The sequence below is a fragment of the Drosophila erecta genome, unplaced genomic scaffold (genome assembly GCF_003286155.1).
Source record: "Drosophila erecta strain 14021-0224.00,06,07 unplaced genomic scaffold, DereRS2 tig00000055-arrow-pilon, whole genome shotgun sequence".
Taxonomy (NCBI): Eukaryota; Metazoa; Arthropoda; class Insecta; order Diptera; family Drosophilidae; genus Drosophila; species Drosophila erecta.
The window spans coordinates 147971-164206 of NW_020825200.1; the positions used below are offsets into that span (position 1 = coordinate 147971).

At 40.1% G+C, this 16236-nt stretch overlaps 3 protein-coding genes across 15 annotated transcripts; 1 reads left to right on the forward strand and 2 right to left on the reverse strand.

The window, feature by feature from the left end:
* The first annotated feature begins 582 nt into the window (after window positions 1-582).
* On the forward strand, window positions 583-6974 carry LOC6542332 (S-adenosylmethionine synthase). Of its 8 annotated transcripts, none has more exons than XM_026979661.1 (7): window positions 583-678; window positions 1417-1633; window positions 3147-3224; window positions 3300-3422; window positions 3549-3661; window positions 5243-5922; window positions 5987-6974. In XM_026979661.1, exons 2-7 carry the CDS (start codon window positions 1510-1512, stop codon window positions 6093-6095), a joined length of 1227 nt encoding a protein of 408 aa, XP_026835462.1. In that variant the 5' UTR covers window positions 583-678; window positions 1417-1509; the 3' UTR covers window positions 6096-6974. The 8 variants fall into 8 exon arrangements, with proteins under 8 accessions (XP_026835462.1, XP_026835460.1, XP_026835459.1 ...); XM_026979659.1 differs by lacking the exon at window positions 3549-3661 and adding an exon at window positions 4480-4592; XM_026979658.1 differs by lacking the exons at window positions 583-678; window positions 3549-3661 and adding exons at window positions 698-957; window positions 4480-4592.
* A 2043-nt stretch (window positions 6975-9017) lies between these two features.
* LOC6542422 lies at window positions 9018-9602 on the reverse strand. The gene has a single exon (XM_001968083.2). The coding sequence runs from the start codon at window positions 9538-9540 to the stop codon at window positions 9112-9114; it is 429 nt and encodes a 142-aa protein (XP_001968119.1). The 5' UTR covers window positions 9541-9602; the 3' UTR covers window positions 9018-9111.
* A 975-nt stretch (window positions 9603-10577) lies between these two features.
* Window positions 10578-15363, reverse strand: LOC6542461 (ATP-binding cassette sub-family G member 4). Of its 6 annotated transcripts, XM_026979127.1 has the most exons (11): window positions 13954-14291; window positions 13701-13898; window positions 13389-13641; window positions 13000-13123; window positions 12857-12944; window positions 12700-12801; window positions 12497-12642; window positions 11924-12437; window positions 11699-11867; window positions 11383-11639; window positions 10578-11322 (listed from the first exon to the last, which is right to left on the reverse strand). In XM_026979127.1, the coding sequence occupies exons 3-11, from the start codon at window positions 13591-13593 to the stop codon at window positions 10894-10896; spliced, it is 2034 nt and encodes a 677-aa protein (XP_026834928.1). In that variant the 5' UTR covers window positions 13594-13641; window positions 13701-13898; window positions 13954-14291; the 3' UTR covers window positions 10578-10893. The 6 variants fall into 6 exon arrangements, with proteins under 6 accessions (XP_026834928.1, XP_026834929.1, XP_026834931.1 ...); XM_026979128.1 differs by lacking the exons at window positions 13701-13898; window positions 13954-14291 and adding an exon at window positions 15219-15363; XM_026979130.1 differs by lacking the exons at window positions 13701-13898; window positions 13954-14291 and adding an exon at window positions 15162-15177.
* Between the last annotated feature and the right edge of the window lie 873 nt (window positions 15364-16236).

Consider the following 16236-nt stretch of genomic DNA (forward strand, 5'->3'; position numbering starts at 1 on the left):
GAATAATGTGCTCTGCGCATCTGTTCGTTCAGACACACGCGATTTTCTTTGGCCCCCGGGGGGTCACACCTAATTTTAAAGATAATGGGCCTGTTGTTTTCGGTTATTTTCAGTGGGTATTAGAAATTTAAAAAATGTACATGCAAAAACTGATTACCAAGCGCCTTGATCTTGGCAGACCTTGTTTGTCTTCTTGGCTGTGGCATGACGTGAGCACTTTTTCAATAGCACAGATTGACGACTTTCCTTGACCAGAGAGTGTCGAACGATCCATTCCCAAAAGGTCAGTCACTCCATGTTAGGGAAAAGCTAGGGTTTCAACAGATATGTATGTACATACTTTCATTAAAAAATTCAACTCAAATTGCGCTATATTGGCGATTAGCTATATCATCAACCATGTATAACTAAATAGCTGTACATAAGAGAATCCGAGAGAGCAATGCTAAACAGATTTTAAAAATTAGGTATGTATGTATATAGGTGGCTGCCGTGGTAGCACATAGTTTTGTTCTGATAAGCTCCTATTTCTTGCCGACTCATCTTCTCAAATACTGTCTACAAAAATTTATAAATATTATTCGCCTGTAAAAGTCACCCGCAGTCGAACGCAGGCTAAGCAGGAAGCTAGTCGAGGCTATAATCCATATCTTGTCGGATCCTTTGTTCAAAGCCTCAGTGAGTACAAAAGAAAGGATCTGGAACTAGATTCACTACAGTTCACTACTGAGCGGGGTGGCAACGCTGAGCGACGGAACAGCTGCTCAGACCCAAAAACGTGGAAGATACTAAGAAGTAATATTATTTGAGAGCGCCGAGAACGCTAGGAAAGTTTCCCCAAAGAGCGCCCAAATAAGTCCCAAAATAAAAGTCGAGTCAGCCGAAGAGAACCGCCTCCTCCGTTTGCAAAGGCGCGCTCTCTCGTTGGACGTATAAATTCTGAATGCCATTATAAAGGTGCGCTCTTTTTCTACACAACCGTCGTCAAGATAGGACGTGTGTTGGCTGCGCCGCTGATTTGGTTGCCGTCGCTGAACCAGTAGAACTCAAAATCAGTGTGTATAATTTGTTGAACTAATAGCTAGTCAATCGAACACGCATTTAAAACAGCTACCAGCACACAGCCCTCGCCCAGCAAATAGTTTTGCTTTGGACCCGCGCAACGTGCTTGTCGTGTATGCAGCGCCGATTGTGGCAAACGCACAGCATAAAAACATAAAAGAAGGGCGATTATATAAAAAAACTATGAACGAAAAGTGTGCAAATACCGGAAAATCACAACAGCCTCGAGTCCGCCTATAGCACAGATCCGCGAATGCGAAAATAGATGTGTTTTGCAAGAGTTCGGAAAATCAATTTCGTTAAGCGTTTTTTAGCAACCGCTAATGTGTTCTCTCTTTCTCTCTGTTCCCACAGCTCCACTAACAGTTTAACCGACCGGAACTCGGGTTACAGCACTGCTCCCCCATCGCACCTACAAACTTCGAACTACATATTACAAACATCAAAATGCCGCAAAAGACAAACGGACACAGCTCCAACGGATGCAACGGCACCAATGGCAACTCATATGACATGGAGGATGGAGCTACATTCCTGTTCACTTCCGAGTCCGTTGGCGAGGGCCATCCAGGTGAGTGGCTCATTGCATCTGCGGCACCTCCTCTTGCATCATAGCGTTAGTCCCAGTGTCAAAACAGTGCCGAAACAGTCCCAAATGCACTTTCGGGCGTAGTGGGAGATGTTTGTTTGCGTTGTCTGGCGGTGCTCATAACCTAACCATCTGTCTGAAGTCCCTGTCGCTGTCCCCATATACCCCTTCCCACAACTCCACCGTCTACTCACAAACGCCTACCTCCTGAACTCTAACAAAATGGCGACGAAGAGCTGTGCAGCATACCTCTGTTGATTTCTACCCAATTTGCGCGTCTTTTGTGAGGCTGAGAGGTGGAAGAAGTGCTAGTGCGAAACGTGCCTCATCGCCCGGTGACAAAGCCGGGAAACCTGGGACCACCGAGAACAGCTGGCTTCTCTTGAAAGCCCCGCACGACGGCAGGCTAAACCTTGTGCTTGGATGGGCAGACGCAATTAATAGACTGGTTCTTTATCGTTTGCGGCTCTCACATATGTACATATGTATGTATGTATAGAGAGACTACGTCATGCGCACCATGTGCTTATGGCTCATGGGAGATGCCAAATTGAAGCATTCCCTACGCTGTTCTACGTTGTCCATGCACTTGTGCACTTCATTGTAGTTGGCGATCACAACGAATGCAAAATGTATCCATATCTTAGATATTTCTAGACCGCTGTCAAAGCTTTTAATTTCAGCAAAATGGCCAACCACGTGTTTTGCTCGAGCTCGGGCTTCTCGCCCCAGAGTTTGTTTATATCAGCAAGAGCGACCAGTATAGTAATGTGTTTGACAACATCTGCTGATAAGCCGAGCGACCTTTTATACTACGCATTGATTACTTTTACTATTCTATATTTTATAATGCTAATTAAGTCGGCTTGGCAAGCTAGCCCTAGACAGCCCTGATGATAAGCTCCTAATGCCATTCAGAAGAATACACCATAAATGGGTGACATTAATATCAACTGTCTTCTTGTAATGAATGAGTGACAGACTTGTTAGTATATATTATCAGTCTACCCGGAAATTAGAAATCCTTTTACTCATTTCAGAGTTGATACTGTAAACTGACCTAACTAGTTTTAAACTTGCAATACTTTTCAAAACCGAAATCGATACGATGCGCCATTTTTATGAGTCAACAGTTTTGGTAATTTATGTTGCTATTGCTGACGCAGTGTTCGAGTTCGATAACGCTTTTACTAGGCTCCTAAGCTCCCGAATGTTGACGGGCTCCAATTACGCGCCAAGTTTTAAGGCAAAGCGCGAGCAACGCGACTGGTATCGGATGAATCCGACTCCAAGGATTTCATGAGCGGTTCTGCTTCGAATGTCATCATTTTGTTTTTGGACAACACTTGTTGTGGGAATTAAATTTCGCTAGCAATAGCAGATATATTTAAGTAAACCGCATGGCCCAGAGAATTTTGATGCCGTTTCTCCTTCCACTCCCTGTTCACAATGTTTGCGTTTCTTTGCTTACCTCTTGCTCACCTTTTTTTTGTAGACAAAATGTGCGACCAAATCAGCGACGCAATCTTGGATGCCCATCTGAAGCAGGATCCCAACGCGAAGGTGGCATGTGGTAAGTGTTTAGAAATCAGATTGAAGTGAAATTCTTTTGAGTTCTTTTTAACAAACTCCGTACTATTTAATACAGAAACCGTCGCCAAGACAGGCATGATTCTGCTGTGCGGCGAGATCACGTCAAAGGCTGTGGTCGACTACCAGAAGGTTGTTCGTGAGACAGTGGAGCACATTGGCTATGATGACTCCTCCAAGGGTAAGTGTCTACTTAGAACATAAACATTTTGTGGGCGGGTATTACAATTCTTCCTTACGTCGATCTTACGTACGCTACTGTTAACTCAATATTAAATAACAATAAAATCAAATAAAAATCAAAAAGGTTTCGATTGGAAGACACTTAACCTGCTTGTAGCCATCGAGCAACAGTCGCCCAACATTGCCAACGGCGTTCATATCAACCGCGAAGAAGAAGACGTCGGCGCTGGTGACCAGGTACAGCAAAGCTTTCCGTTCTTCTACTACCGCCTAGCATTAAGTGATGCGGAGAGTGTGTGTGCGTTCGTTCGTTTCGTTCATTTTGTTCAGTGTTGCCCTTAATTCGTATCTTTTCCACATTAACTTGGCTTGCTCACAGGCCAACGAGAGATTCGCCTTTGTCATTAAAAGTAGATAAGCAATAGGAATCTTATTTTTTCTTAAGCACCAGAAAGAAAAATGTTCGTAAGCTGACATCCCGAATTGACTTGTTCCCCACATCTACAAACCATATGGTCGAGGACCATCATTTAGAGAAAAGTGCAGATAACAACTTAACATTTGTACCTCGAGCAAATCTTAAATGACTGAAATACATAACATACCACACATTGGGAATACACTGCGGGCATTCTAACCACATAAATTGCATTCTATTAAATCCATCGAAAGATTTATGTAACCATAATACATTCTGTTAGTTGCCGTTTCATGGAACCAAGAGAAGAATTGCATGCGGCTTTTCTGAACTATGGAAGAAGACTTAAAGATTTCCTAGACTTGTATATATAAGAAAAAAGACTGGATAAAGCTTATTTCAAGGGAGTCCCTTTGAAGATTATAGAAAATAATTCTTTTTATATATAAAATAAAGGGTGTTTAAAATCATATTATAAACATTACTTACAGACATTTTCCTGTGTATGTGCACCACTGCTGCGCTCCTCTCTTTTATCTTTCTTTTCGTTTCATATAAAACAAATCTCGATACAAACGAATACCAAACTTTGAACAATATTGTGCACTTCGCAATCGCGCTTCGAACTTCACAAAAGGTTTTGATTTCAAAACGTGCAATGTGCTGTTGGCATTGGACCAACAATCGCCTGAGATCGCTGCAGGAGTGCATGTCAACCGAGCCGAGGAAGAGATCGGTGCCGGAGATCAGGTGTGAATTAGAAGCAGTAAAGAAGTAGCAGTCTCGGCAGGCCGGGATCGAAGGCCCTTTCCGAAGAGCGACGCATCTTTTATTTGTATAGATAGTCATTTAGTTGCGACTTAGATATTCATGGTGGTAGGGCGTTTATAAGCTCTTTGGAAGGGGTGTTATCACCACTTCTGTAATTTCTGTTTATTGTTTCCTTTATATATTTTCGTAACTAATTGAAGTAGTGTATGACGACTTTATCGCTATTCCATTTTAAATTCATCTGTTTGACACTCTTTCATATTTAGCGCTGCAATATGGCTTCAACTGACCAACCAACCATTTTATCGTCTTTTTTGTTGATTGAAGCTGCAAAATCCATATCATTTAACTTTTGAGTTTTCAGTCAATACAATAATTAGATATAGCAAAGGCACAAAACCAAGGCACATATACATTACTAACCTAATTATGTAAACAACTTTTTCACTGCTAAGTAGCATCAAAATTTTCTCCTCATCAAAAGCTATCACAGTCTTACCTACCTTATGCTTGGTTTTTCCCTTCCTAACCCAAATGTATTTTATTTATCTAACGCTACTGATAGTTTTTGGTTTTGGTTACTTTTATTATTTAAAGATTATTGCTAAAGTGTAATAAACTTATTGCAGGGTATTATGTTTGGATATGCTACCGACGAAACCGAGGAATGCATGCCCCTAACCGTCGTCTTGGCTCACAAACTAAACGAAAAGATTGCCGAGCTGCGTCGCTCAGATGTCTTCTGGTGGGCCCGCCCCGATTCCAAAACACAAGTCACCTGCGAGTACCTTTTTAATCAGGGATCAGCAGTTCCCAAGCGTGTCCACACTATTGTAGTGTCCATGCAGCACTCTGAAAAGATATCGTTAGAAACCCTGCGCTCGGAAGTAATGGAGAAAGTTGTTAAAGTTGTCATTCCCGCCAAATACATCGATGCAAACACCATTGTCCACATCAATCCTTGTGGGCTCTTTGTCATCGGTGGTCCAATGGGTGACGCTGGGCTTACAGGAAGAAAAATCATTGTAGACACTTACGGAGGCTGGGGCGCCCACGGCGGCGGTGCCTTCTCTGGCAAGGACTTCACCAAGGTCGACAGATCAGCAGCATACGCAGCACGCTGGGTGGCCAAATCACTAGTTAAGGCCGGTCTCTGCAAGCGCTGCCTTGTCCAAGTCTCGTACGCCATAGGTCTTGCTGAGCCTCTCTCCATAACTGTGTTCGACTACGGAACTTCCCACAAGTCACAAAAGGAACTCCTTGATATCATCCGTCGCAACTTTGACCTCAGACCCGGCAAGATTGTCAAGTAAGTGTCAAGCTCTATATGCTAAAACATATTCCATTAATATTGGTTATATTTTTGTGTTAAGGGACCTAAACCTGCGCCAGCCGATATACCAGCGAACTAGCACTTATGGACACTTCGGACGCGCCGGCTTCTCGTGGGAGGAGGCCAAGCCTCTGGACACTGATAACTGACTAGACGCTGAAGCGTCGCAACCGCAGTCACCATATGCTAAAAGGTCTAAGCTATCCTTATCTTCATCAGCGTCAAAATTAACAGATACCCAAACACCAACGTAATTTTTAGTTTCGTTTTTAAAGTTTAAAGTCAGTGGAAGAGGCGGCATAGACTTGCCAACTCTTTTGGGCTTTCGTTTCTATCTGATCCTGTGCTCTTTGCTATATAATTTAAACCTGATGTGTGTAGTCTGCTCACACAGAACTAGTTTTAGTCGTAATACCCGCATATATATACCTAATAGAGGGCTCCAAAACAATTGATGAGCTTTAGTTATGCATATACATAGTATAGTGGCAGTCAGTTCAGTAATCACAAAAAACTAAACACAGTAGTTAGTATCCCCTTGAAATGCGACTTAATTATGTTGGTGTCTATGGAAATTGTATAAAACAGTAAAATCCGTTGCATAGAAATTATGCAGCATTCTCATGTCCCCATTTTAAACTTATTTTTGTATCTTTTAACATTTCAATTTGTTGTATGCGTTGTATATGTTTAACCTAAAGTTTTAAACAACTCGATTGTATGTACATTAAACTCTGTCTTTGTATTTTCTGTAACCAACCTTAAGATAATGTATTTTCCTTTACAAAAATATATTAAAGATACAGATGAAAAGTTTAATCTACCTGTATGCACAGAACGTACATTTTAATCGTAAATACAACAGAATTTTCAATATTTCACAAAAAAAATACCTAATGAGATGCCCATGAAATATTTTAAAGTGAAATATTCTAATATAAACAAATTTGTGTACAAGAAAGCCAATTTTCTTAGAATGCAAACCCCTTTTCGTATGAAAATTGCAATAAACTTAATCAACAGTTTAATCATAGTTATTTTATTGTTCTGCTTACTATATCGGGTAGTTGCAACAATATTTTTTTTTTCTGAAAGTCGGTTATTTCTAGAATTGTATAAAATATTAGTAATTCCAAATTTGAATTTAACATTCTTTAGCAGTCGCCGATAAGAAGAGAATGCAATCGATGTATCGATATGTCGAAATACAGTGATTCGCGCCACCATTTTGATCGATTAGTTAACGGCTTGCGTTTTGGTAATTTTGTTTTGGCGAAAAGTTAGGCTGTGTAAATTTCAATAAGTGCGGTGAATTTAATAGGTAAATTGCTTTTGGCAGTGTCCCAAGTGTTCTAAGCAGTCCAGCTTGCAAAAGCAACACGAGTGAAATGGGCCTAGTAAACGAACATAAATAATATTTGCATATTAAGGATTTATACGCGATCGCAGGCAAGAGTCGCTGGTAGAGGCTCAGGTGTTCCAAATATTTTAGGTGATTGCTACATAAGTATGACGCCTTTTAAGCTGTACCAATAGCGCGGAATGCTGCCTTCGTTAAAGAGGTAAATGATTGAAATCGCTTGTTTCTTTAAATATATTTATATGTGTATGTATGTATATACATATGTACGAAGGTGTCCCTATGTATGTACATAAACACACCAAAGTCACAAAAGTTGATATTTAAAATACTCTTCGCTGAAAGTTACGATACTAATTTGATTTGTATGTATATATGTGGCTATGTTACCATTATTACGAGTCGTGCAAGTTCAGCTACAGGTGTTGGCATAACATTGGAACTGCCAATACGCTAGAGTATACAGTTATCACATTAGAACTGTATACATTAAATACATATCTACATATGTATGTGTGTAACCCAACACCTAAACACACATACATATGTTAAAAATAATTGTATCCCAGAAACATTTATTTTCGTTCGATTCATATTTGTAGCCGTACAAAGCTTATTGATGTACATATGTTATTATATTCGCCCTATATCTAATTGCTATAACTGCTGACAAGGTTATGAAGCATCCTCATCTTCAAATTCATCCTAATTTGTATTCTCACTACTGTATTCTTACTATATTGGGTAGTTGCAACAATATTATTTTTTTTTCATAAAGTCGATTATTTCTAGTATTGTATAAAAGATTAGTAGTTCAAAATTTGAATTTAACATTCTTTATCAGTCGCCGATAAGAAGAGAATGCAATCGATGTATCGATATGTCGAAATACAGAGATTCGCGCCACCATTTTGATCGATTAGTTAACGGCTTGCGTTTTGGTAATTTTGTTTTGGCGAAAAGTTAAGCTGTGTAAATTTCAATAAGTGCGGTGAATTTAATAGGTAAAGTGCTTTTGGCAGTGTCCCAAGTGTTCTAAGCAGTCCAGCTTGCAAAAGCAACACGAGTGAAATCGGCCTAGTAAACGAACATAAATAATATTTGCATATTAAGGATTTATACGCGATCGCAGGCAAGAGTCGGTGGTAGAGGCTCAGGTGTTCCAAATATTTTAGGTGATTGCTACATAAGTATGACGCCTTTTAAGCTGTACCTATAGCGCGGAATGCTGCCTTCATTAAAGAGGTAAATGATTGAAATCGCTTGTTTCTTTAAATATATTTATATGTATATGTATCTACATATGTATGAACGAAGGTGTATATATGTATGTACATATACACCCACCAAAGTCACAAAAGTTGATATTTAAAATACTGTTCGCAATAAGTTACGATCCTCATTTGATTTGCATGTAAATACATACATATGTCTGTATGTATGTGTCTAAGAACCGTTATCACAAGCCGTGAAAATACAGTTACAGGCTACAGTTAGCATGACATTAGAACTGCAAGTACAGCTACAGGATACAGTTATCACAACATTATAACTGTATACATTAAATGCATATGTAACCATACATAATAAATGCATTCTGGACACACTTAATTTCGTTCGAATTATATTTGTAGCCGTACAAAGCTTATTGATGTACATATGTTATATTTGCCCAATATCGTATTGTTATAACTGCTGACAAATTTATATAGCATCCCCATCTTCAAATTCATGCTCATTTGTATTCTCATCACTTTCCAAGTCTTCATAATTATCCAGGGAGGGAGCCTGAGTAATCTTACGGTTTAGCAGCCACCATCATGTTGGTATTGAAAGTTGGGCACCGGATTGCCAAGACCTTGTCTTCTCAGAGCGTTGGCACAACGTACTTGGTTGTGGAACTCGCAGAGCGTGGCAAATGTCACATTGCGGCTATTGCGGAGAACGCAGACGGGGCGGTAGTACCGGGGACAGCTGTACTCGCACGTCTCCTTATCCTGGCCGTCGGCAGTAGCCCTGCCATCCTCTTCATATTCATAATCGTTTGTATTCTCATTGCCATCCAAATCTTTATCATTATCTGGCGCTGTGTAGTAGTGATAGAGACCGATGTCTACGTTGCCGTGATGGTCTTGCCAGCTCCATTCCTGGACAATGGTGGGCTCCGTTTGCACCTGCACTACCAATGATTGGTGGAGTATGGCCGAGACAAGTGCTACGTATATGTAAGACATATTGCTTCTGCTCCTAAAGACCAACTGGATTCTCAGCAGACCAGTTGCCTAACATCTTAAATAGACAACTGTGCCACTAATCCCCAGCGGCGACAGTTGTTTAAATAATTACCGTAATAAACTTTGGCGGCTTATATTGGGACGTCACATATGTATCACAATTGATAGAGCCACCAAATATTTTGAATATTTTAAAGTGAATCAAGGCCACAGAGAAAGTATACTTTGCCGTTTTGACTTAAAATCAGTCTAAAAGCCGATAGAGTTTGGAAATGAAGACGGGCGGAGTTTTTTAATTCAATCTCTAATTTAATGTAATTCAATCTATCCATGTAATTCAAAATGCGATGTTTTGGCTAGCACAACGTGTATGCTCAAAAATCATATTCGAGGTTTCCCAAAAATTTCTTTAAACCAAGATCGCATAAATTTATGTTGATGTTATTAGGAATAACTCGTACATTTCGTCGCAAAAATGTCTAATAAGCAGCTGATTGTCCTCATATGAGATTTTGGGATTGGTTGTAGAGTTTTCGGTTTCGCGTCGTTTTGAACCAAATTATCTTGTAATTATTTAAATGGCTATTTAATGTAGTTCCAAAATGTGGGATTTTAGTTAAAATTAGTGTATTAAATGACTACAGCACTTAAGCAAAGTTATTTTTTAAAAAACAATATAAATAGTAATCTCGATTAAAATTCTAAATATTTTTTATAATTATATAATAATAATAATATAATAATAATAAAATAATAATAATAAAATAATTCATGATACATATACAAATGTATAAACTTTGTTATCCATTGCGAAGAATTTTCAACCTATCTGAATGCTCTTATTTGTTATAAATTGTTTTTATTCTTTTTATATCCGTTGCTCGCAGAGTAAAAGTGTATACTAGATTCGTTGGAAAGTATGTAACAGGTAGAAGGAAACTTTTATAAGGTATATATATTCTTCATCAGGATCAATAGCTGAGTCGAACTGGCCATGTCCGTCTGTCCGTATGAAAGCCTCGATCTCAGGAACTACAAAAGCTAGAATGGTGAGACCGTCCACAAACCGTCCAAAATATCTTTTGGATAATATGCATACTTAATCCTATGCATACTCAAACTTTTTTCGAATTTTTTTGCCTTGCTTATAATGCATTGATAATAATTTATTGTTCTCTTAAATATTTTTGTATTCTTGAACATAATCTTTTAATCATAATCCGATATCACTTTGATAGTTTATTAATATTACACTAACCGAAAAATAATATGGAGTGTCTGAAGGTGTAGACTGGCCACTGAAATCCCGCTCAAAATAATTTATCCAGCACCGAGGTTAAACGGTTATTGTTTTTAGTAATTGTACGAAGTAAAGTTAAAATATTTAGTTAACAGCTGTAAGACATATGCAAAAATGGGATTGGCCGCCGATTGCTTCAGTCGTAGTCTTATCATAAAATACGCTGCTACAGTGAACAGCAAATAAAAGCTCATCAAGCAAGATAGAGACCACAAATAGTGCATGTTATCGAATCCTAAGAAGGCCAATAACACTTTGGACTTTTTGAATGAGCAAAAGATTTCCGTCTCTTCGCAAATTGTGTCGGCGCGTCCGTAGTCGTACAAGGATGCGACTAGGCCTTCCATACTATGACGAAGGTAGCTAAGATGCATCAGAAACCTCATAAGCGGGGATATGTATGTTCCTCCGCCATACCCTATGCCGTAAATGGAAAGCAGGATCAGAGGCACGGCGAGTACTGGCCCCATGAACATTGCATTCTAAAGGAAACGTAAACTAATTAGGATATGTTGAAAATAAATATGCGCCAAATCGCTTACCACTAAGCTTAGTCTACTGGAGATCAACAAGCCGAAACTGTCGGAGGTTAAGGCCGTTACGAAAGCTATTGTAAATAGCATGGCAAAGCGGAACCATTCAAGTGGTTGACTGGACATTAAGTACACAATGGACAGATAAATAACGGCCAAAATAAACATAGATGGTAGCTTTGAGGAAACCATTGCTGCATAGTAGGAGCTCAGACGGTACCACTGGTTGTTGTACTCCCTTTTTAACAGATTGATTTCCGTGGGAACTTAAATGTAGGTATTTGTTATTAAGCATTACTTTTCTAGGACTAAATATTGTACTTACAATATAGAAGTACAGGCATCATAGGAAGGTAGAGGTATGCTATCACAATAGTGAACATGAAACCGAAATTGAATAGCGCTTTAGAGGCCGAGGTTCCCATACCAAAGTAGAGCGACCCCACCAGTAAAGCAAGAATGATGTTCATGTAGAACTTTAGCTTGATGTATGACTACAGAAAAAATAAAATTACATTGCGCCTCTACGTCGTTCTCTAACTGCACTTACCTTATCCCTCCACATATGGATTAGCATACGCATAAGCAAGAGCTTGTACTGCAGCCACCAGCTACACTTGGCCTGCAAAAGTTTTGGGCTAATCTCCTCCTCAAACTGATCCCTTTCGTAAAACGACGATGCCCCCGACGTGGTGTCGCTTTTGGTGGGTGTTATTTTTCCTTCCTCTGGTGAAGGAGTCCATCGCGCAACTTTGCCGTTGCCAACGGCTTCTACCATTGGCTCGTGATAGGACCCGCCATACTCAAGGGAAGCCACTTCGATAATAAAGTCAGCCGGGTTGTAGGTTATTGGACAACAAAGCCCAAAGTTCTTCATGTAAGGTACAATGTTGGACCCCTTTCCTTGGTAGACGCACTGCCCCTCAGCTAGGACGTAGACTGCATCGAGCATCTCGAAGATCTTGGCAGATGGCGTGTGGATGGAGCAGATCACAGTGCGTCCCCCCGCGGCCAAAATTTTAAGTAGGGCAATGCATTGTGAGCTCGATAAATCGTCAAGACCACTGTTGGGTTGGGCGTAACAATAAATCTTCTGTTTTAATATTTTCATTATACTACTCACGTTGTAGGTTCATCTAGAAAGATGACAGGCGGGTTGTTGACCAGCTCAAGGGCAATGCATAAACGCTTTCGCTCACCCCCAGATAGCTTTTGAGCCATGGTGTTCAGGGATTCTTTTAGGCGCAACATTCCCAAAATTTCGTCAATCTACTCAGAGGTTTAGATAAAAACACGACTTTGTGTATAATTTAAAATCAATCCTACCACTTCTAGCTTTTGCTTTAAATTTAGTTCTTTTCCCAACTTCAGGTTTGCCGCTAAGAGCATCATTTCCAGTACTGTAAACTGTGAGTCCAGGACATCAGTCTAAGATGAATTGAATACATTTTTAGTGGAACGCACTTTAGTAATCCACTTTTACCTGCATTATATATCGAGACATTTTGCGAAAGACTCGCATATCGCGCGGACTGTTGTTGACCAAAATCTCACCGGAGTTGCACTCGGCCCTATTGGTAATTAATAAAGGATTATTGTAAAGAGGTCGGATGTGTTAGATCTTACCCAAAGCCGGCCAGTAGGTTTAGTAGTGTGGTTTTACCAGCGCCTGAAGGCCCTATAATCGCAGTAAGTTCGTGAGAGTGAAACATTCCATTGACTCTCCGCAAAATCGTCTTTGTTTTTGAAGCTGCGAAATGTGGTGGGAATAGTAATAAAGTATAATTCTACTTTTTCATTGTAAGGTATGATATCGGCATTAATTGATTGTTGTTAACGTAGAATTAGACGGAAATTGCTATTTAATATGTGCATGTTCAGCATTAGAAATCAAGCGGACTGTGGAAACAGTAATTACTTTGAAAATGTGCAATAACCATTCTTAATAACCCATTATCAAACACGAATATATTCATTATCAATTACTCAAGCATGAGCTGATTTGACACACTCACCATTGGTTTGGTCGGGCACCTTATAAGACAGTTCCGAAAACTTCAAATTTACCGCTGGCCAAGATGGCAAGTACTTGAGGCCGAGGACTGTTTGACAGTCCTCCGATTGATCGGGCTCGATGCTATAGGCGTTAATGTCGCTGCTATATTGAAGGGAGCTGATTTGGGAGGTTGTACTGCCTTTTAAGCTGCTGGCAGATTCCATCTTAATATTCCTACAGTTCGTCGTTGTTTTGAATCGATGTCATTGCTTCTAGAGAAGGGAAATTGTGAATTTTTGATAAGGAAAGAATAAGAATTGATTCCGTTTACAGTTACTGTTCACATAAGGCTTTGCTTTTAAAAATAACCTTATAAGGTGTGCGTTCGTAATACTGGAATCCTCGTTTCAAGGCGCAGATTCATTTATACATTAGAAATGAATTGGTAAACAGTAAAAAAGAAAGTAATACGTTTTTTGGTGTAAACCCGTTTGACAAACTCATCGTCATCGCATGTTTCGTTTGCTTGCTACTCGATTCAAGTTAATTAAAAGCGGCAATTTGCATTTCTAAAAATTACTTACGCGTATCTGGGACCACGGAAAGCGCTCTCCCTTCGTTCTAGAAACAAATTCCGAACTGACCGAAGAACTTTTTAAATTAATTTCATTTACCCTACGAATTGCGCGATCGTAGTCTCTGAGCGCTGCTCGAAAACATACTCGGATTTTCAATTGATGGAAAGCAGTACACAGTACATGCACGACTGACAGCCTGCTCGAGTTCTGACCGAATGACTGCTCGTCTGACGGCGACGGCGGTCCGGAGATCTGACTGTCCGGGTATATGTCAGGGAATGGGGAGAAGAACAAGTGGCATGGAGAGCTGCTGAGTAAAGGCGCTGCAAACCGAAACTGGACAGTCGATTTGCAATTATTCCGATGCAGCTTCAACGCTACAGAACTGTCTGAGAATTTCGTGCGTTATCAGTGGGCGAACCTATAGCGGAAGTTTGGATCGACACTAGATTTAAGCCGGTCGGGGGGACAATGTGGATGCGCAATCTGTACGTTATTATTCACTCTTTATCTTCTTTTTACTCTGACTGATTGCGGGCTTCATGTTTTGACAACCGAACCGCTTTATCTGTTGAAAGCATTCAGCGTCAGTCTATGAATACAAATTTAATTGTGAGTCGGCCTGAAACGGGGTGTGTGACCATTGGCCCCACTTCTTGATACCGTTTAAACAATTTTCAGTTAGCGTCTGGCCTATGTCGTATTAAGTTGCGCATAGCAAGGCGTTTTATCTTGCTTGTCTAGGGTATACGAAATGCGACTCGCCGGCAAAGCTTTTGTCTCATTTCGACGCTGTGTGAGTAATGGTGCATGTAAATGCACTGAAGCGAGAATATTGAACTGTGATACATGAATAAACAATCCAACGAATTAATTACATATATATGTAAATAAAATATTAGGTTAAGTAAATAAATCCTTATGTTTCAAAATAATAAAAAAGAATATAATCAGTTTTGTTCGGCATTGCCGCGTCTTGTAGAAAGGTCGCTGATAACAACTGCCTTAGCTGACCCAGAAATCGATTCAATAATTGTCTTTGCTCGTGTTGCTCAGAAGCGGGGAAAATAGTAGTCAAAAATTTTTCTCGTACTTGGGTGCCGCAGTGCTGCAAGCACTGTCGCAGTTGTTTTCGACTTCGGGTTCAACGAACGCGTTAGATACAGCCGGCGTTCACTACTATTTGCAGCTGCGTAAATGCACCACTCACTCACTGGCTCTGACGCTGGCGCTGCAGCGGGTGTATCGGTGGAGCGATAGGGGGCACTTACTCCACTTTCTTTTTGTATTTGCTGCTGTTGCTGGCTGTTCACTCTCTTTCTCATGGCGGCAACCGCGCCACAGCAGCGAAGAACCGTCGTCTTGTTGCACCGACGACCGAATATGTACTAAAAGCGAGTGCAGGAAGACCGCGGCAGTGACTGCTACTGCAAATGCTAGATGTACAGAGGCTAGTGCCCGGGCCGAGTTCTTTTGCCCTTCAGAAAGCTACAGACTGATTCCAGCTGTAGAAGATCAAAAACTTGTTTTGCAACCTATTAAATGCGATTCGAAAGGATATGGCCAGTCTATTTATACCGATTCCACTTACCTGACAAATAAAAAGGAAAGACGGACTATGCTTTGGTATCAGTTCAGTTCCTACCTCAGTGATTTTTTTTTGAGTCACGCTGTAGCTCATTTAGATTTTCTTAGCGATCGAACTATTATGTGGAGCATCCTTTTACAACACTAAAAATTACTGCTTCTTCGCTTTAAATGGTTTTTGCATGAAATTGAAAATTCTTCCGCTTAAAGCGGACATAATTATTAAGGCTATCATGATGGATTCCATTATTGCAAACAAAATAAGGCATATCGCTTGCGAATACGAATAGCAACAATAGCAACGAATAGCAACAGCGTGAATTCCAGAAGGTGACCACGATCGTTTGGTTTTCGGTAGCAGCCTGCTACTGATTATGATCGCCTGATAATTCAAGCTGAAAATTTACAATTTGCCATAAAAATGTAAATTTTGTAGGCAAAATTGTGAGATTTTTCGGTTTAAATTACCAGGCGAACAGGAATTCCAGAAGGTGACCAACGATCGTTTGGTTTTCGGTAGCAACCTGCTACTGATTATGATCGCCTGATAATTCAAGCTGAAAATTTACAATTTGCCATAAAAATGTACATTTTGTAGGCAAAATTGTGAGATTTTTCGGTTTAAATTACCAGGCGAACAGGAATTCCAGAAGGTGACCAACGATCGTTTGGTTTTCGGTAGCAACCTGCTACTGATTATGA